Source organism: Bufo gargarizans, chromosome 4 (genome assembly GCF_014858855.1).
Source record: "Bufo gargarizans isolate SCDJY-AF-19 chromosome 4, ASM1485885v1, whole genome shotgun sequence".
NCBI lineage: Eukaryota > Metazoa > Chordata > Amphibia > Anura > Bufonidae > Bufo > Bufo gargarizans.
Genome location: NC_058083.1, coordinates 191,939,360 through 191,961,691, shown reverse-complemented (window position 1 = coordinate 191,961,691; position 22,332 = coordinate 191,939,360). Strand labels below are relative to the sequence as shown.

General features: G+C 44.8%; 1 protein-coding gene and 1 long non-coding RNA gene across 3 annotated transcripts in view; one reads left to right on the top strand and one right to left on the bottom strand.

Moving 5' to 3' along the window:
• TMEM44 (transmembrane protein 44) overlaps window positions 1–5,009 on the bottom strand; it is a 61,242-nt gene extending 56,233 nt beyond the window's left edge. For both annotated transcript variants that reach the window (XM_044290299.1, XM_044290300.1), the window contains exons 1-2: window positions 4,719–5,009; window positions 2,473–2,599 (exon numbers count right to left, since the gene is read on the bottom strand). In XM_044290299.1, the coding sequence (XP_044146234.1) occupies window positions 2,473–2,599; window positions 4,719–4,873 (282 nt within the window). In that variant the 5' untranslated portion in view covers window positions 4,874–5,009. The remainder of the gene's footprint in view (window positions 1–2,472; window positions 2,600–4,718) is intronic.
• Window positions 4,695–17,483, top strand: LOC122934669. The gene is made up of 3 exons (XR_006388673.1): window positions 4,695–4,832; window positions 15,116–15,191; window positions 17,436–17,483. It is a non-coding gene; the product is annotated as an uncharacterized LOC122934669 (long non-coding RNA).
• Window positions 17,484–22,332: the final 4,849 nt, after the last annotated feature.

Genomic DNA, 22,332 nt, shown 5'->3' with positions numbered 1-22,332 from the left:
CTGAACGGATTTCTCTCCATTCAGAATGCATTAGGATAATCCTGATCAGGATTTTTCCAGCATAGAGCCCCGACGACGGAACTCTATGCCGGAAAAGAAAAGCGCAAGTGTGAAAGAGCCCTAATCCTGCATAAAAACAGTTGATCTACAATTCAAGTTATTGGTGGGGGTCACATTGCTCAGATCCACCAGTGATGACTTCTGTTATGTCAGAGACATGCCAACATGATACATACAAACAGAATGACCATGATTATATGGGTCTGGCTACATGGCAACAGGAAGTCTCACACAAAAAACAAACAAACAAAAAAAAAAAAGGCTACAGCTACATGGCGACACATGCCGTCGTGTAACTGGACGGTGGACCCTTGCAGACGAGCGTTCCTCCCGCAGAGAGTCTGCATCGCAGCACTCAGCTTGACCTCCCAGTGCTGCCGGGGGTCACATAGCATTATATTGATTTATGATGCTATGTAACCCTAACGCTGGGTTCACACCTGAGCGTTTTACAGCGCGTTCCTACGCGCTGTAAAACGCACAACAGGCAAGAACCAATGATTCCCTATGGGAATGGTTCTCACCTGGGCGTTTTACAGCGCGTACGATCGCGCTGTAAAACGCCCGACGCTCAAACAAGTGCTTGAGCTTTTTTTTGGGCGTTTGTCGCGCGTTCCTGCACATAGAAATTCGGGAACGCGCGACAATGTGTGAACGCCAGTCTCTGTATGCGCGATTGTAAACGCCCGTACAATCGCGCATACAGAGCGCTCGTTTCCGAACGCTCAGGTCTGAACCCAGCGTTAGGCTGGTTTCACACGGGCGTTGCAGATTGGGGCCGGATGCGTTCAGTGAAACTCGCACTATTTTGCAAGCAAGTTCAGTCAGTTTTGTCTGCGATTGCGTTTAGTTGTTCAGTTTTTTCCGCGCGGGTGCAATGCGTTTTGATGCGTTTTTCACGCGCGTGATAAAAAACTGAAGGTTTACAAACAACATCTCTTAGCAACCATCAGTGAAAAACGCATTGCACCCGCACTTGCTTGCGGATGCAATGCGTTTTTCACGCAGCCCCATTCACTTCTATGGGGCCAGGGCTGCGTGAAAAACGTAGAATATAGAACATGCTGCGATTTTCACGCAACGCAGAACTGATGCGTGAAAAACAAAGCTCATGTGCACAGACCCATTGAAATGAATGGGTCAGGATTCAGTGCGGGTGCTATGCGTTCACGTCACGCATTGCACCCGCGCGGAAATCACGCTCGTGTGAAAGGGACCTTAGAGTCCTGGAATGTATTGGATAACACTAGCAACATTATGTCAGTGTTATCCAATACATTCCAGAACTGTAAGGCCCCTTTCACACGGGCGAGATTTCCGCGCGGGTGCGATGCGTGAGTTGAACGCATTGCACCCGCACTGAATCCTGACCCATTCATTTCTATGGGGCTGTTCACATGAGCGGTGATTTTCACGCATCACTTATGCGTTGCGTGAAAATCGCAGCATGTTCTATATTCAGCGTTTTTCACGTAACGCAGGCCCCATAGAAATGAATGGGGTTGCGTGAAAATCGCAAGAATCCGCAAGCAAGTGCGGATGCGGTGCGATTTCCACGCATGGGTTCTAGGTGACAGTCTATTCACTGTATTATTTTCCCTTATAACATGGTTATAAGGGAAAATAATAGCATTCTGACTACAGAATGCTTAGTATAATAGTGCTGGGAGGGTTAAAAAAAATAAAAAAAAGTTAACTCACCTTATCCCCATGATCGCCTAGTTCCCGGTCGGTCTCTTCTTTAGCTGTGGCTAAAGGACCTTTGATGACGTCAGATCACATGCTCCATCACCATGGTGATGGACCATGTGATTGGAGCATGTGATCTGACATCACCAAAGGTCATTCAGCAGACAGCTAAAGAACAGACCGGGATCTACATGATCATGGGGATAAGGTGAGTTAACTTTTTTATTTTTTTAACCCTTCCAGCGCTATTATACTAAGCATTCTGTATTCAGAATGCTATTATTTTCCCTTATAACCATGTTATAAGGGAAAATAATACAATCTTCAGAACATCAATCCCAAGCCCGAACTTCTGTGAAGAAGTTCGGGTTTGGGTACCAAACATGCGCGTTTTTTCTCACGCGAGTGCAAAACGCATTACAATGTTTTGCACTCGCGCGGAAAAATCGCGGGTGTTTCCGCAACGCACCCGCACATTTTTCCGCAACGCCCGTGTGAAAGAGGCCTAAGGGTTACATAGCATCATAAATCAATATAATGCTACGCGACCCCCGGCAGCGCTAGGAGTTCAGGCCAGGAGCTGTGCTGCAGACTCGCTGTGGGAGGAACGCTCGTCTGCAAGGGGCCTAAGGCTTTAAAAAAGTAGTTGTGTGCACCCGATCAGTGCACAACAGAACACGGTTCTTCTGACACACAGTACAACAAATGTTTCATCATACATACCTGGATGGTAAGCTGCTTCGACAATAATGCCCCAATTGTGTTACACGTAGAACCGAAAAAACCATATATGCTCCAGAAGACAGATTCTTCATAGCTTGACTTCCGTCTGCACCTCAAGTAGAAATGTCTGAAACATATTTGAAACAAAAAGACTAGAAATGATACTACAGAATGTTATGACTAATGAAAAGTGTATTACTCTGTGTAATGATCACCAGGAAATATTAGGTAGGAAATATTCCCACGCAGCAGATTTGTCGCAGAAATGTCAGCAACTGAAAATCAATTCCATTCATCTGAATGGGGCAGCTATGGCGGCAAGTACATGGATTTCTACAAGCCCCATTCATTTGAATAGTAGACTTGCTGAAATTTCTGCTATAAATCTGGAATGTGTGAATTTACTTAAGGCGATGTTCACATTTGCATTGTGGCTTCTATTATAAACAAAGAGGTCCAACTCCTGGCACCTGCACGATCAACTGATGACGAGGTTGGGGTGGTCTGCAAAGCGGTTTCTTCTTGATTGTTTATCAGGCAGAGCGCCATACATTGTATAGTGTCCGTGCCTGGTATTGCAGTTCATTCCCATTCACTTAACTGGCTGCAATACCAGGCACAGCCACTATATAAGGTAGGGAGCTCTGCATGGTAAACAGTGAAGAGGATTTGGTGATCAGGAGAACGCAGCTGATCTTTGGAGGTGCCAGGCGTCAGACCCGTCACTGACAATGATAGACTATTAATAGCAGAGTTTTAGAAAAACCCTTTTTCAACTTTCAGGGTATGTTCAAATCTGCAGCAGCGCATCTGTTGTCAGCGGATCCTCATCGAGTGATTTGTCCGCATTTCAGACAGCAATTGCGCTGGATCAGGCATGCTGGTCATGTGAACACAGTCTTAGGGTACTTTCACACTAGCGTTATTGTTTTCTGGCATTGAGTTCCATCCTAGGGGCTCTATACCGGAAAAGAACTGATCAGGCATATCCCCATGCATTCTGAATGGAGAGCAAGCCGTTCAGGATGCATCAGGATGTCTTCAGTTCAGTCTTTTTGACTTTTCAGGATGGAGATAATACTGCAGCATGCTGCGGTTTTATCTCAGTCCAAAATTCCGGAACTCTTGCCGGCATTTTTTCCCATTGAAATGCATTAATGCCGAATCCGGCATTGCGGTCTGCGCATGCTCAGACCGCAAAAAATGTGAAAATAAATAAAATGCTGGATCCGGAGAGACTGATCTGTATGACAAGTGCCATCAGTTTTCATACGTTTTGATGGAACTGCCAGCCGGAATCCTCTGCCACAAGTGTGACAGTACCCTTAGAATAAAAAAATAAAAAAAGTAAGAAGAGCCCTTTTACAAATATATATATATATATATATATATATATATATATATAATTTGTTGGTCCTCAGGCTGTAGAAAGTACATGGAAACTAGAAATCTTGTACACGGTTCTACAAGGAAAGAACACAACTGCCGCGAGGAGTAGTGTTGAGCGAACTTGTGTTTTAAGTTCGGCGTATCGAAGAATCGTGTTATGAATTCCGCTACCACAGACCATAACGGAATTGAGAAAATCCATAACGCGATTCTTCGACAACCCAAACTTTAGACGCCAAACTTAAAACAGAAGTTCGCTCAACACTAGTGAGGAGCTAAAGGCACTTCCTTCCTGGTAGCGTACAATGCAGCTCTCAGCTTCTGAAGGACATATTAGAAAGCGTCATGAATTCACAGTGACCCACGTAGATCCGATATACATCTAGCTGCTACAATGCAAATCGGTCTGTGAAAAGGGGATACATTTGGTATTTGTTATCACAAAATGGGGAAGTAGTATCAAAATTAGGTTACAAAAATAAATAACTGTAGATGCCAACCAATCAGGTCGCAGCTTTCATTCTCCAAAGAGCCTCTAAAAAATAAAAGGTGGAATCTGATTGGATGCCCTGTGGACCTACGCCACTTTTCATCGATCCTACACTGCATACATAACATTTTATGAAGCCAGGTAAAAGTGTAGGTACTGCAGTCAGTGTCCCTGAGCTACTGTACATACAGACACAGGCTCCTACATAAACCTTGTGAAAGAGGAGAAGTGTTTGCTCAAGTCTGTGGGCCAAGAGTGACTTCATTCAGCACGCCAGGCAGGCACGTTAACCCCTTCCCTGCCTCTATACTGAGCACTTAGCAGGAAAAGCAGCCAAACTGAAGGAGGAAGCAATAGGTGACATTACAGGGAGAAGGAGGTGAACCAGAACAAGCAGGACAGCAGCCAGAGCCCGAACGACACGCAGATCTTCTCCTCAGCGAAGCAGGCGACCAGATAGTCCAGGTTCCAGAGCCCCGAGGTACGACCCTCCTTCGCTGTGACGTTTCCCGCCCTTTCCATGTTGCCCCCTCCTGTGCAATGTCAGTCCTTGTGAGGGGGCATCCTCCTGAGTACAGGCGTGTGCCGTATACCGGGTCAGTGGATGCTTCCAGGCTATAGAGGCGAAGCTGCTCCACCTGTGCATCCTGGCCGCACCCCCTCCACCTGTGCATCCTGGCCGCACCCCCTGCCCTTCCCTGCAGTCAGCACGTCGGTGTGCTGGTTCCAGTACTCCCAGTTACAGCTGACACAACCCTGCTGGTAGACTGCAGCAACTAAAAGCCGTTCTACAACTTGACTGCGACTGTGATATGGCTGTATAAACACAGCCAGGTCTCAGACCAGTTTCACACGACTTGTATAATTGTGGTCAGTGATGGCAAAGTCGCATCTGACTTGCAACCAAAAATCCAACAGACGTGCGGCATTTCATCTTGTGACTGTCCTTGTCCCCCAGCAACATTGTAAAGTGACGAGAAAAGTTGGCTTGGTTTCTAATGAAGACATAGGGGTCATTTACAAAGACGGTCTTTGCTTCCACCCTGTGATGCTGAAGGAAGCGACTAATCTATGAGGAGGCGCTTATCATAAATTAGGTGCACCTCCAGCAGCCAGTGCCCCTGGAGTAAAAACTGCCCCTGACTGACTGCAGTAGATGTCACTCCTCTCTTACATCTGTTTCAAGGTGTAAGGCTAGGTCTACACGACGACATTCGTCGCGCGACAATTTTTATAATGGCAGTCTATGGTGTCGCACTGCAACATGCGACATGCTGCGACTGCGACGCAACAGTCGCAAAAAAATCCATCTCGAATGGATTTTCTGCGACTGTTGCGTCGCAGTTGTTGCATGTTGCAGTGCGACACCATAGACTGCCATTATAAAAATTGTCGCGCGACATTAGTGCAACAAAATGTCGCGCGACAAATGTTGTCGTGTAGACCTAGCCTTAATGTTAGTGAATTTGCGAGGCCTGCCCCCACCACTCCCAAGTGGCGGGTATGCTGAAAAAAACGTTGTAACATAAGGCTTCTTAATAAATGACCCCCATCGTTTAGATTGGATTTATGTTATGTAGAATAGGTGGAAATGGCACAGGGGTAGATTTCTTGTCTGCCAGACAGACGGGCACAGATACTTTTAATACATCTGACGCAAATCACTCCAAATAAGGCCTCTTTCACAGTAGAGTTTTTAGGGGTCCATTCACACGTCCGCAAAATGGGCCTGCATCCGCTCCGCAATTTTGCGGAACAGGTGCAGACCCATTCATTTTCAATGGGGCCAAAATGTGCTGTCTGCATCCGCACTTTCACATCCGTGCTTCCGTTTCCGCAAAAAAATAGAACATGTCCTATTCTTGTTCGCATTACGGACAAGGATACTACTGTTCTATTAGGGGCCAGCTGTTCCGTTCCGCAAAATACAGAATTCACATGGACAGCATCCATATGTTTTGCGGATCTGTTTTTTTGCGGACCGCAAAATGCATACGATCGTGTGCAAGAGGCCTAAGTCTAAGGAAATGTAGGCTATGTACGTCTGACAAAGTATCACTGTGCTGTAAACCTTGCATTAGGGCTAATGTACAAGACTGTAGTGTCTGCCCACATCCTAGCCACAATTTTTGAGGATCAGATTTGGACCCATTCATTTCAATGGGGCCACAAGAACAGGACATTTCTACAGAGAAGTTTAACTCTGACATATTCCCATCTTCCCCCACTCAGCCCCTCTGCATGCTCCTATGCTTTCCCTTGCCCTGCACTGAATCGCGCGGGTAAAGGGCTGCCGTGACGTAGCAGGCTCTCCATGGGTAAAATAGGCAGAGGCTACCACCTAGCAGTGTAAAAATATAAACCAAAAAGCCCTTGCCCTGCGCTATCCAGCACAGTGCAAGGGAGAGCATCGGAGAATTTCATGTCAGAGGGGCTGAGTGGACGAAGATGGGGACATGTCTGGGTTCAGCTCTGAACCCTTGCCCCCAAAAAATCATATGTACCCAAAAATGGTACCAATAAAAACATCAGCTCTTCCTGAAAAAAAAGAGCCAATGTATGGGTGATTTCTACTATGTAAGCTCCGCAAAATGACTTCATAAATGAATTAGTACTTACAAGTGGGTTTTGGAATTTCAAAATTGCTTCTAAAATTCAAAGCCTTCTAATGTCCTAAAAAATAAAATAACATTTACAAAATGATGCCAACATTAAGTAGAGGTATAGAGAATATTACGCAATAACTATTTTATGAGGTATCACCATCCATCTTAAAAGCAAAGAAACTCCTTAGAAAATAGTGAATTTTTCAAAATTTTCTGTAAATTTGGTATTTTTTTAATAAATAAAAGGTAAAACATATTGACTCAAATTTACAACTGACATGAAGTACAATGTGTCACGAGAAAATCTCAGAATCACTTGGATAAGTAAAAGCGTTCCAGAGTTATTACCACGTAAAGTGAAACATGTCAGATATGCAAAATGTGGCTTGGTCCTTATGGTGAAAACTGAAGGGGTTAATACTAGGCACAGCCACTACTGAAAGTATGGAGCCACGACTGGTAATTAGGGATGAGCGAATCGACTTGGGGTGAAACATTCAAAGTCGATTCGCATAAAACTTCGCTTGAATACTGTACGGAGCGAGCTCCTGTATCGGCTCCTCTAGCGAGACTTCGAATAATAACTTCAAAAATTAATTTCTACCGTTAAAAACCTTGAACCGAACTCAGGTTTGGTTCCAAGTGGTTGCCTCCGCTTGCAGAGCTACCTAGGGGGGTGAGGGTCAGGGTCTCACTACACTGCTCTACATTAGTTGGTAATCAGTGATGTATGTAGACCACGCAACTGCTATGGGGTCCAGGGGGAGGGGACGCACTGAACTAGTTCTTCCTCATGTGAAAACATTGCATTTTCCTGTAGCCACCACTTGGGGGAGCTGAATGTAAAGTGATTATGGTATTACAGCCTCTATGGTAACTGTATTCGTTCCTATTAGCTGAGCTCCCCCTAGTGGTGGCTGCAGGCTGTCAGCTAGCTTTGTAATAAGAGAGAAGCAGATTTATTAATCTATTTTTCCCAGGCAACATTCTTTTCTATTACAATTTGAATTCAATAAAAATGTCTTCCATTTGATTAAAAGAAAAAAAAACTAAACATATATGTCAGAAATCTGGGTTGTTGCGCATGTCTGCATTGCCTGGTGGTTGACCCACCGTCACTGGAAAACTAGGTGCAGGAGGCCCATACTATGTTTTGCTATGAGATCTGTGTACGCCCATGATGGTGATGAAGTAGTCCTGCCTGTCGGAGCATAGTGGTAGTAAGGCCTCACCCCTACCCCCTAGACCAGGGATCAGCAACCTTCGGCACTCCAGCTGTGATGAAACTACAACTCCCAGCATGCACACTTGCTTGGTTGTTGTCAGAACTCCCATAGAAAGGAATGGGAGTTGTAGTTTCACAACAGCTGGAGTGCTGGAGGTTGCTGACCCCTGCCCTAGACAGCTCTCCACGTGGAGGCAACCAGTCCTCCTCACATTTGTCATATATCCTCTATATAAAAAGAATCTTCATATAAAAGAGAGGATAATAAAAAAACATAAAAATTATATTATCCTTCAGGCGGACATAAACACGCCTCTAAAGTTCTTTTTATCAAGTATCTTAATTTGATTTGTGCAAGCAGTGAAACAAAGGGACAATTGTGTATGCAAAAGTATATAATCGTTTATTATAAAAACAAAGAATATAAAACAATACAATTGCAAGCAAAACAAATGGTGAAGTTACAAAATAATGCCCAAAATGTACCACACGGTGGTGTAAACACACCCCTAGCTGCTCAGCACAGTATGATTTAGTGATTTATGACAACCAGCGTCATACTTTTAACAAACAGACTCATATACAAAGAGAAACTTAGGATCTTCTGTTTATCAAACAGGCTATAACAATAAAACACGGATTATACAGGAAAATAACTGTTATCCCTTGACTCTGTTTTCCTATGACTAATCAAAGATATATGATATTAATATGATAAAATATTCAGCTCGGCAATCAGACTAAGGAAAATAATTTTCCAAGGGTTTAGTCCTCTTTTCAAATAATGTCAGATCTTCCTTTAACAATATGTATCTTTGCTAAGAGAATAATAAGCATTATGGATTCAAGCATTCAATGTTTCAGTTCCTTCTACAATACCTTCTAAATGGTAAATACATGGTATAACATATATATAAATTGATACATTGTTGCACATAGATAACACATATGAATTTTTTGCAAATCTGACCAGTGTCAATTTAAGTGCTCATAACTTTAAAACGCTTCGACTTACCCAGGCCGTTCTGAGATTGTTTTTTCGTCACATATTGTACTTCATGACACTGCTAAAATTGGGTCCAAAAAGTGAATTTTTTTGCATAAAAAAATACAATTTTTACCAAAATTTTTGAAAAATTAACAAATTTCAAAGTTTCAGTTTCTATACTTCTGTAATACATAGTAATACCCCCAAAAATTGTGATGATTTTACATTCCCCATATGACTACTTCATGTTTGTAGCATTTTGGGAATGATATTTTATTTTTTGGGGATGTTACAAGGCTTAGAAGTTTAGAAGCAAATTTTGAAATTTTTCAGAAATCTTCAAAATCCCACTTTTTATGGACCAGTTCAGGTTTGAAGTCATATTGTGGGGCTTAGATAATAGCAACCTCCCAAAAATGACCCCATTCTAGAAACTACACCCCTCAAGGTATTCAAAACTGTTTTTTCAAACTTTATTAACCCTTTAGGTGTTCCACAAGAGTTAATGGCAGATGGAGAAACAATTTCGAAATTTCTATTTTTTGGAAAATTTTCCAATATAATCAATTTTTTCCAGGAGTAAAACAAGGGTTAACTGCCAAACAAAACTCAAAATGGGTTGCCCTGATTCTGTAGTTTGCAGAAACACCCCATATGTGGTTGTAAACTACTGTTTGGCCGAACAGGAGCACATAGAAGGAGGGGAACACCATATGGGTTTTGGAAGGCAGATTTTGCAGGACTGGTTTTGTTTATACCATGTCCCATTTCAAGCCCCCTGTTGCACCCCTAGAATCGAAATTTCAAAAAAGTGACTCCATCTAAGAAAGTACACCCCTCAAGGTATTCAAAACTAGGTTTACAAACTTTGTTAACCCTTTAGGTGTTCCACAAGAGTTAATGGCAGATGGAGAAACAATTTTGAAATGTCTATTTTTTGGAAAATTTTCCAATATAATCAATTTTTTCCAGGAGTAAAACAAGGGTTAACTGCCAAACAAAACTCAAAATGGGTTGCCCTGATTCTGTAGTTTGCAGAAACACCCCATATGTGGTTGTAAACTATTGTTTGGCCGAACAGGAGCACATAGAAGGAGGGGAACACCATATGGGTTTTGGAAGGCAGATTTTGCAGGACTGGTTTTGTTTATACCATGTCCCATTTCAAGCCCCCTGTTGCACCCCATGAATAGAAATTTCAAAAAAGTTACTCCATCTAAGAAAGTACACCCCTCAAGGTATTCAAAACTGGGTTTACAAACTTTGTTAACTCTTTAGGTGTTCCACAAGAGTTAATGGCAGATGGAGAAACAATTTCGAAATTTCTATTTTTTGGAACATTTTCCAATATAATCAATTTTTTCCAGGAGTAAAACAAGGGTTAACTGCCAAACAAAACTCAAAATGGGTTGCCCTGATTCTGTAGTTTGCAGAAACACCCCATATGTGGTTGTAAACTACTGTTTGGCCGAACAGGAGCACATAGAAGGAGGGGAACACCATATGGGTTTTGGAAGGCAGATTTTGCAGGACTGGTTTTGTTTATACCATGTCCCATTTCAAGCCCCCTGTTGCACCCCTAGAATAGAAATTTCAAAAAAGTGACTCCATCTAAGAAAGTACACCCCTCAAGGTATTCAAAACTGGGTTTACAAACTTTAGATGGAGAAACAATTTTGAAATTTCTATTTTTTGGACAATTTTCCAATTTAACCCTTACTTTATTACTGGAAAAAATGGGTTAACAGCCAAACAAAACTCAAAATGAGTTGCCCTGATTCTGTAGTTTGCAGAAACACCCCATATGTGGTCGTAAACTACTGTTTGGCCGAACGGCAGGACATAGAAGAAGGGGAACGTCATATGGTTTTTGGAAGGCAGATTTTGCTGGACTGGTTTATTTACACCATGTACCCTTTCAAGCCCCCTGATGCACCCCTAGAGTAGAAACTCCATAAAAGTGACCCCATCTAGGAAACTACGGGATAAGGGGGTTGTTGTTTTGGGACTATTTTAGGGGTAAATATGATTTTTGGTTGCTCTATATTACTCTTTTTTGAGGCAATGTAACAAAAAAATTCTAAAATTGTTTCTACATTCGCTATTTAGTTTTGTGGAACACCTAAAGGGTTAACATAGTTTGTAAAGTAACTTTTGAATACCTTGAGGGGTGTAGTTTCTTAGATCGGGTCACTTTTTTGGAGTTTCTAGTCTAGGCTACATCAGGGGGGCTTCTAATGGGACATGGTGTCAAAAAACAACAACTGGCCATCAAAATCTGCCTTTCAGAAACCGTATGGAGTTCCCTTCGTTCTATGCCCTGCCGTGCGGCTATATAGCCATTTACGACCACATATGGGGTGTTTCTGCAAACTACAGAATCGGGGCAATAAATATTGAGTTTTGTTTGGCTGTTAACCCTTGCTTTATTACCGGCAAAAAGGATTCAAATGGAAATTTTGCCCAAAAATTGTTGTTTTGGCACAGTTTTTTTTTTATATTTTTAACACCGTTCATCCGAGGCATTTGGTCAAAAGTTATTTTTATAGCGACGACTTTTACGCACGCGACGATGCCCAATATGTATGGCTCTCAGACTTTGGAGACACTAAGCAGGCATCCTAAAACTGCGGCCCACCAGATGTTGTAAAACTACAATTCCCACCATGCCCTGCTGATGGCTGTAGGTTTTTCTGGGCATGCTGGGAGTTATAGTTTTACAACATCTGGAGGGCCGCAGTTTGAGGATGCCTGCACTAAAACTAATATTTTTTGGGGAAAATTTTTTTTTTTCCGTGTCTCCAAAGGCTGAGAGCCATAGTTTTTTATGTTCTCTAGTGTGATACTCCCTGAAGCAATCGATAATGCAGAGGCCCGGATGATCGGGGCACGTGTCGCACTGAGTGGTGGTGTCCTTCCGTATCCCCCTCCTGCGACACACTCTGCACTTTTTTTGGGTTCGTCCCTTCTTTCCAGTATGGGGGACCACACCTGGAAAGTGTTGGCCAGGGACGATCCGGGCACCTACAGTTCCCGAGGTACTCCGGCCTGCTCTTTCCCGGTCCGAAAAGATCAGGGCCTTGAGGACTGCCTCATAGAACTGGAGGAATATCCCTGTGCTGCCAGCGCTTCGGGATAGTACAAAAGAGTTGTACATGGCAACCTGCACCAAGTAGACCGCAACTTTTTTGTACCATGCCCGGGTTTTGCGCATGGCGTTATATGGCTTGAGGACTTGATCAGAGAGATCAACTCCTCCCATATACCGATTGTAGTCGACGATACAATCGGGCTTGAGGACCGTTGCCGTGGTACCTCGCACAGAGACTGGGGTGGTGCTGTTACTGTGGATTGTGGACAGCATAAGGACATCCCTCTTGTCCTTATACCTGACCAGCAACAGGTTTCCACTGGTAAGTGCACGGGTCTCACCCCTGGGGATAGGTACCTGGAGGGGGTAGGCAGGGAGGCCGCGTTGATTTTTCCGCACGGTCCCACAAGCGAACGTGGATCTGGCGGCAAGGGACCTGAACAAGGGAATGCTGGTATAAAAGTTATCCACGTACAAGTGGTAACCGTTATCCAGCAGTGGGTACATAAGGTCCCACACGAGTTTCCCGCTAACACCCAGAGTGGCGGGACATTCTGGGGGTTGAATACGGGAATCTCGCCCCTCGTACACACGAAATTTGTAAGTGTACCCTGAGGTACTCTCACAAATTTTGTATAGCTTCACGCCATACCTCGCCCGCTTTGTGGGAATATATTGGCAGAAACTGAGTCTCCCCTTGAACGCAACGAGAGACTCATCAACCGCGACCTCCCTTCCAGGTACGTAGGCCTGCTGAAATGTGGCCCCAAAGTGATCGATGACCGGCCATATCTTATACAGCCGGTCATAGGCAGGATCACCTCGGGGTGGACATGCTGCATTATCGGAATAATGCAGACATTTCCGGATGGCCTCAAACCGGGGACGTGTCATGACCATACTGTACAGTGGGGTCTGGTATAGGACGTCCCCACTCCAGTATTGCCTGACACTGGGTTTTTGGACTAGACCCATATGCAGCACGAGGCCCCAAAATGTCCTCATTTCGGCTGCACTGACCGGCGTCCAGCCACCGGGTCTAGACAAAAATGAGCCTGGGTTTTGAGCGACGAACTGTTGGGCGTACAGATTCGTCTGCTCCACCATCAGATTCACCAGTGGGTTACTGAAAAAAAAACTAAAATAGTCAATTTCAGTAAACCCCACTGTGGGAATCTGGAATCCAGGATTGCCAGCAAAATCCGGAATCTCAGGCTCAAAGTCCACTGGGGGACACCAGCTAAGTTCATCGGCAGGGGGCTCCGGTGAACTTATTTGGTGGGCCGGGAAACCAGTACGAACCCCAGGGCGGCTCGTACTAGGGTGGGCCACAGGATCCCTAGCATGTGGGGCCCCTGGCTCCGCCTGGCGGCGTCTCCGCCGCCTTGGTGGCTCATCGTCATCCGATGATGATGAGGAGGATGCGGATGATAAAAGGAATGTGGGGTCATCCTCATCCTCACTGGGGCTCTCAGAGTCGGAGGCAATCTGGGCATATGCCTCCTCGGCCGAGAACACCCGGCGGGCCATGGGTGTGTGTGCGTGTAGGTGTGCGTGTGTGGCAAACTTTATTATATGTGCGTGTGTGTGGGGGCAGCGGGTGTTCGCGTACTAAAAAAGGCAAGAAAAAAAGGGCAAGTGTTAGGAAAAAAAGTTAAAACTTGCTGATCAGCGGTACAATGCTGATCAGCGGTGGGGTGGTGGGGCGCTAACAGTGGACGGACGCTAAAAAGTGCCGACCAGTCAGTGCACGCAGAAAAAAAAAAAAAAGTGGTGGTAAGGGGGCTGGTGGTGAAGTGGGGGGGGGAGGGGGCTGGTGGGGGGTGGGGGGGCTGGTGGTGGTGGGGGGCTGGTAGGGGGGGCAAGTGGCAGGGGGAGGCTGGGGTCTGATAGATGGATCAAAAAAGTTAGGAATAAAAGTTATTTTTTTTTCTAACTAACTTTTCCCTTCTTTCCCTGCCTAACGGTGCCTCTCCCTCACTGACCCTAACCTACCTGGGTGGCGATGGGTGCAGGAGGGTGATGGATGGCGATTAGGGGGACACAGGAGCTGGTGCTGGACGATGCTGCCGGGTGCTCGTGCAGAACAGGAAGAGGAGGGGAGAGAGGAGCGCAGGAAGTTTGAATTTCGCGCCTCTCTCCCCTGCACCAATCAGCACCCTGGACAGCGGCGTTCAGCACCAGGGCCAGCACCGCCTCTCCAAATCCTCGGACTGCGATTGGTGGTGTATAATTACGCCACCGATCGCAGTCTTTTTCCGGTTCATCGGGTCACAGGACACCCGAATGGACCGGAAACGCAGAAAACCGCAGGTCTGAATTGACCTGCGGTTTTCTGCGATCGCCGATACGGGGGGTCAAATGACCCCCCCCCCTGCGTTGTTACGGGATGCCGGCTGAATGATTTCAGCCGGCATCCCGTTCCGATTAACCCCCGCGGCGCCGGAATACCGATTTAAAGTTAGGGCGTACCGATACGCCCTGCGTCCTTAAGGGGTTAAATACAATGTCCGTTTATGTTCATAATTATTTTTGTATAAACTGAACTTGCCATGAACTCATTTTGGCTTCCTCAGCCATATAATAGAACTTTGGTTCAGGCTGATTTTATTCTTAAAGGCAATGAGATGAGCATTCATTTTGATTATAATGTCATTAGATAATATTGTATACGTATGAAAATGGACAACACATTCTAGGACCAGTCATTTGCAGCCATTTTAAATAATTCCTGGAGACCCCCTTTAAACTTGGTGACAGACAGAGCGTTCAGTGTTTCCTAAAACTCATGGATTTAAAAAAAAAAAAAAAAACTGGTTTTCATACCTGCCAATTTTGGTTTATGTTTTTATAGATGCGTGTGTACATATATGCCGAGAATGTACAATGCTCTATGCCTGTACAGTGTCTTTTTGGCATAAATGACAGTGGTAAGTACTTTTTTTTTTTTAGCTGCATTAAAAAGCTTAGTCAACTACACTGTTCAACAGAGGCGTTCCACAAAGAAAAGTATACTACATATGGACTATGGAGTCTGAGTGTCATAGCCAACTGTACATGCCCACACACATCTGGACATATACAGGTCCTTTTCAAAAAATTAGCATATTGTGATAAAGTTCATTATTTTCTGTAATGTACTGATAAACATTAGACTTTCATATATTTTAGATTCATTACACACCAACTGAAGTAGTTCAAGCCTTTTATTGTTTTAATATTGATGATTTTGGCATACAGCTCATGAAAACCCAAATTTCCTATCTCAAAAAATTAGCATATTTCATCCGACCAATAAAAGAAAAGTGTTTTTAATACAAAAAAAAGTCAACCTTCAAATAATTATGTTCAGTTGTGCACTCAATACTTGGTCGGGAATCCTTTTGCAGAAATGACTGCTTCAATGCGGCGTGGCATGGAGGCAATCAGCCTGTGGCACTGCTGAGGTGTTATGGAGGCCCAGAATGCTTCGATAGCGGCCTTAAGCTCATCCAGAGTGTTGGGTCTTGCGTCTCTCAACTTTCTCTTCCCAATATCCCACAGATTCTCTATGGGGTTCAGGTCAGGAGAGTTGGCAGGCCAATTGAGCACAGTAATACCATGGTCAGTAAACCATTTACCAGTGGTTTTGGCACTGTGAGCAAGTGCCAGGTCGTGCTGAAAAATGAAATCTTCATCTCCATAAAGCTTTTCAGCAGATGGAAGCATGAAGTGCTCCAAAATCTCCTGATAGCTAGCTGCATTGACCCTGCCCTTGATAAAACACAGTGGACCAACACCAGCAGCTGAAATGGCACCCCAGACCATCACTGACTGTGGGTACTTGACACTGGACTTCAGGCATTTGGGCATTTCCCTCTCCCCAGTCTTCCTCCAGACTCTGGCACCTTGATTTCCCAATGACATGCAACAGTCCAGTGCTGCTTCTCTGTAGCCCAGGTCAGGCGCTTCTGCCGCTGTTTCTGGTTCAAAAGTGGTTTGACCTGGGGAATGTGGCACCTGTAGCCCATTTCCTGCACATGCCTGTACACGGTGGCTCTGGATGTTTCTACTCCAGACTCAGTCCACTGCTTCCGCAGGTCCCCCAAGGTCTGGAATCGGTCTTTCTCCACAATCTTCCTCAGGGTCCGGTCACCTCTTCTCGTTGTGCAGCGTTTTCTGCCACACTTTTTCCTTCCCACAGACTTCCCACTGAGGGGCCTTGATACAGCACCCTGGGAACAGCCTATTCGTTCAGAAATTTCTTTCTGTGTCTTACCCTCTTGTTCGAGGGTGTCAATGATGGCCTTCTGGACAGCAGTCAGGTCGGCAGTCTTACCCATGATTGCCGTTTGGAGTAATGAACCAGGCTGGGAGTTTTTAAAAGCCTCAGGAATCTTTTGCAGGTGTTTAGAGTTAATTAGTTGATTCAGATGATTAGGTTAATAGCTCGTTTAGAGAACCTTTTCATGATATGCTAATTTTTTGAGATAGGAATTTTGGGTTTTCATGAACTGTATGCCAAAATCATCAATATTAAAACAATAAAAGGCTTGAACTACTTCAGTTGGTGTGTAATGAATCTAAAATATATGAAAGTCTAATGTTTATCAGTACATTACAGAAAATAATGAACTTTATCACAATATGCTAATTTTTTGAGAAGGACCTGTATTCCAGCACATATACCCTGAACAAAAAACAGAGCCATTATTTACAGCCAAAACTGCTAAAGCCCTTTACTAACGCTGGGTTCACACCTGAGCGTTTTACAGCGCGTTCCTACGCGCTGTAAAACGCACAACAGGCAAGAACCAATGATTCCCTATGGGAATGGTTCTCACCTGGGCGTTTTACAGCGCGTACGATCGCGCTGTAAAACGCCCAACGCTCAAACAAGTGCTTGAGCTTTTTTTTGGGCGTTTGTCGCGCGTTCCCGCACATAGAAATTCGGGAACGCGCGACAATGTGTGAACACCAGTCTCTGTATGCGCGATTGTAAACGCCCGTACAATCGCGCATACAGAGCGCTCGTTTCAGAACGCTCAGGTCTGAACCCAGCGTTAAGCTAGAAGGCTTTTGACCAGTGTCTGTAATATAAAGCAGTTATGGAGGTTGATAACCCTGCATGTGGGGTCTCCGTTTAGTTTGCGTTGCCTTATGTATTTTTAAATGTGGAACTTTCTTTCTAACAGCACACGAGGTGATGAGGCCACAGAGAAGATATAGCTGCTAAAGATTTCACTGCATGAAAATGGTACCGCATGCGTAATGTTTACCTTCACTATAGTGATGTCATCTGTGTGCACGTTCAGATCAAATTATGGTCTTGATTTGTCCTATCACAGTACCATTCCCTTACTGAATAATAAAGAAAAGCTAAATTAGAAACGTGCGTGCCAGGCAAGCTAGTTCTAGTAGCACACAAGCATGTATTCTGTCTGCGAATGGAGTACCATTGCATTGAAGCCAAGACCTACAGGGCCTATGCACAGGTATCGGTGAGGAAAACAGGATGGGACCCTGACAAGTGTAATCAGGAGAGCCTCGGCAGTCTACCAGTCTACCTTCAGCCTACCAGCTGAAGGACCCGGCTTCGCTCGGGTATATTTAAAGTTTGTGTGTTAAAATATATCAACACTATCCACTATAACAGTGACATCTACAGCACCCCGCCCTCAAAACAGTGACCTCCACAGCCCCGCACCCCTTAACACTGACCCCACCACAGTGCCCCGTCCCTTAAAATTGTATTTCCACAGCAGCCTTCCCTTTTAACAGTGACTTTCATAGCATACCACCCCCTTGAAAGTGACCTCCACAAGGGCCCGCCCCCTTAACAGTGGCCTTTACTGGATCGGGGGGAGGGGGGGTCCTTTTGAACAGCTCACTCTAAGACAGCACTGTGCTGTCTGAGTGTGAGCTGCAAGGAGAAAGTCACCCTGCCTCCCACCTCTGCAGCTGACAGAAGTAGATTTTTACCTTCATTTTTTCAATCCCTGTCGGCTGAGTGGAGGGGGTGTGGCCTAACCAGATTGGGACGTGGCTTAGCACGACCTAGAAGTTAATTTTTAACTTAATTTTTTCAATCTCAGTCAGCTGAGGAGTGGGAGGGGGTGTGGCTTAACCAGATCTGGGGCGTGACCTTTTGAACAGCTCACTCTAAGACAGCATCACTGTGTTGTCTGAGTGTGAGCTGCAGGGAGAAAGTCACCCTCCCTCCCACCCCTGCAGCGGACAGAAGTAAATTTTTAACTTAATTTTTTCAATCCCTCTTGGCTGAGGAGTGGGAGGGCGTGGCCTAACAGGACCAGAGGCGTGGCTTAGTGGGACATGGGGGCAGGGTTTTAAGTCTTTTGAGGGTGGACACATTGTGGCAGGGGGGTGTGTGTCTGGCCTCCTTCCTGCAGGAGTGACGCCCCTCTGGGCACCTTACTGGCTCATTTGCATACCAAATAAACTGGATTTTCAGAGGATAAAAACATCTATTGCTGGAACAAAGGCACATTTTGAAATAGTACTAAGTGCTATTAGGCCATGGCTTTACTTCAATAGCAATTATCCTGGTGACAGATTTCCTTTAAAGCTCACCTACAGCAGTGAAAATAAATGGCTGGGTTGTTATGGAAACCTGGTGTAAAACTGTGTATGTGGAGTCTGGAAGATCTGCGAGCTTCTATTGGCTGATAAGGGGCATTTGACCAAGCTTCTATTGGCTAATGCATTTTTTGGGAATATCTCAGGAACGGTACGTCCTAGACAGCTGAGACCTGGTCTAAAACCTTCCCGGACACCTGATGTACCTGTGTGCCAAATTTTGACATTGTAAATGCGAAGGTATGGATTCCGTTAGCGGACATACACTCAGCGTTATATATTAGATGAAAGCCTATATGTCTGAAATTCATGTGATAGTGTTTTCATTTAAATGTTATGAAAAACAAAAACAAAAAATTTGATTTTAAAAAATAATGCATCAATTAGCCATAACACAAAAGGTACCTGCAAGGTGACAAAATTGCTCAATTGAGTTCAGATTAGGGATTAGCTAATCAATTTCTCAACAAATTTACACTTGCAAGGGAGTGTTCCTATAGCTGTAGACACTCTGTTGGCAGGTTAACGTGGGCACACATCTCGCACAGCCTTCATAATCTCTCACATGCACCGTTACAGCAAGTATTGGCGCATTGGCTGCTTATATGCCTTCAAATCCTCATCAGCCAATTTGCATGCACCGCTAAACATCAGATCTGTCAATGCTGTCATGTTCCTCAAACCATTCCTAAATAATTTTTCCACTGTGGCAGGGAGTATTATCCTCCTGCAAGAGACGGATGCCACTAGTGAATACTCTGACATGAAGGGGTATACTTGTTCTGCAACAATTTTTTAGATCGGTGGTACATGTCAAAGTAATATCTACACGAATGCCAGGACCCAAGGTTTTCTATCAGAACATTGCCCAGGGCATCACACCTCCTCCTCCGGCTTGCCTTCTTCTCAGAATGTATCCTGTGCCATCTCTTCCCTGGCAAGTAGCACACGCACCCAGCCATGGAATAAGTCAATTGGTCTACAGAGGCAGCATGTTTGCCGACATTCATCTAAAGCAGAGGTCTCCAACATGAAAAAGAACATGAAATTGAACATTTACAGACGGACATTTTAGTGCGAGATTTGGCAGCCATGTCAGCAAGCCCCGTTAACTTCAGGTCCTCAGAGGTTACCTCTCTAATCTTGGATGGGCTGAAGAAAGTAGTTTAAGCTGTTTTGGGTAGAACATACCATTGTAAGCAGGTATAACAGTATCCAAACTGCCACTTGTGGGGATTATGATAGGGCTTCAAAGTCCGCAATCTCAAAATCTTATTGTAACCCATGCATATTGTCAGAACTTAGGGTTCTTATTAAGTGCCACACAAGTGGAGGTTGCCAGCCACTTTCTGGGGACCACTTATATAATGTTTATGGACAATTTTATACACAGAAATGAAAGTACAATTCCTGGATATAAACTAATTCTTAAAGGGATTCTGTCATCCATAACACAATTCTGAGAAAAACACTGTTATATACTATATATAACCAATTCCCACTCCCCCTTCCACTTGATTGACAGGGCCAGACGATTGAATTATTATCTTGCCTGGCCCTATCAATCAAGTAAAAGAAGGAGTAGCTAACAAGAGAGAGGAGGAGCCAGGGTCCACAAAGTGGCTCTGGTCGGTCATTGCTGCTTTTAAAGGGGGTTGTCCAGCCTAGGAGCCAACAACCCAAACCCTATTGTCCAAATGTGAGCCCCATAAAAAAAAAAAAAAAAAAAAAAAAAAACACGTTACCTGTAGGGATGAGCGAACTCGAACTGTATAGTTCGGGTTCGTACCGAATTTTGGGGTGTCCGTGACACGGACCCGAACCCGGACATTTTCGTAAAAGTCCGGGTTCGGGTTCGGTGTTCGTCGCTTTCTTGGCGCTTTTGTGACGCTTTCTTGGCGCTTTTTGAAAGGCTGCAAAGCAGCCAATCAACAAGCGTCATACTACTTGCCCCAAGAGGCCATCACAGCCATGCCTACTATTGGCATGGCTGTGATTGGCTAGAGCACCATGTGACCCAGCCTCTAATTAAGCTGGAGTCACATAGCGCCGCCCGTCACTCTGCTCTGATTAGCGTAGGGAGAGGTTGCGGCTGCGACAGTAGGGCGAGATCAGGCTGATTAACTCCTCCAAAGCACTTGATTAATTGATCGATCTGCAGCTGTGGGTCATTGAGCTGCTGATACTCAATTGCTCACTGTTTTTAGGCTGCCCAGACCGTTTGTCAGTCACTTTTTTCTGGGGTGATCGGCGGCCATTTTGTGTCTTGTGCGGTGCTGCGACCAAGTGCATCCAAGCTGCGACCAAGTGCATTTAACCCTCAATGGTGTGGTTGTTTTTTGGCTAAAGCCTACATCAGGGTGAAGCTGTCACACCAAGTGCATTTAACCAGCAATAGTCTGTTTATTTTTTGGCCATATACTACATCAGGGGCAAGCTGCGCTATCACCAAGTGCATTTAACCCTCAATGGTGTGGTTGTTTTTTGGCTAAAGCCTACATCAGGGTGAAGCTGTCACACCAAGTGCATTTAACCAGCAATAGTCTGTTTATTTTTTGGCCATATACTACATCAGGGGCAAGCTGCGCCCGTCACCAAGTGCATTTAACCCTCAGTAGTGTGTTTGGTCAAGCTATCACACCAAGTGCATTTAACCAGCAATAGTCTGTTCATTTTTTGGCCATATACTAAATCAGGGGCAAGCTGCGCCCGTCACCAAGTGCATTTAACCAGCAATAGTCTGTTCATTTTTTGGCCATATACTACATCAGGGGCAAGCTGCGCCCGTTACCAAGTGCATTTAACCCTCAGTAGTGTGGTTGGTCAAGCTGTGACACCAAGTGCATTTAACCAGCAATAGTCTGTTCATTTTATGGCCATATACTACATCAGGGGCAAGCTGCGCCCGTCACCAAGTGCATTTAACCCTCAGTAGTGTGGTTGGTCAAGCTGTCACACCAAGTGCATTTAACCAGGAATAGTCTGTTCATTTTTTGGCCATATACTACATCAGGGGCAAGCTGCGCCCGTTACCAAGTGCATTTAACCCTCAGTAGTGTGGTTGGTCAAGCTGTGACACCAAGTGCATTTAACCAGCAATAGTCTGTTCATTTTATGGCCATATACTACATCAGGGGCAAGCTGCGCCCGTCACCAAGTGCATTTAACCCTCAGTAGTGTGGTTGGTCAAGCTGTCACACCAAGTGCATTTAACCAGGAATAGTCTGTTCATTTTTTGGCCATATACTACATCAGGAGCAAGCTGCGCCTGTCACCAAGTGCATTTAAACCCTCAATGGTGTGGTTGTTTTTTGGCTAAAGCCTACATCAGGGTGAAGCTGTCACACCAAGTGCATTTAACCAGCAATTGTCTGTTCATTTTTTGGCCATATACTACACCAGGGGCAAGCTGCGCCCGTCACCAAGTGCATTTAACCCTCAGTAGTGTGGTTGGTCAAGCTGTCACACCAAGTGCATTTAACCAGCAATAGTGTG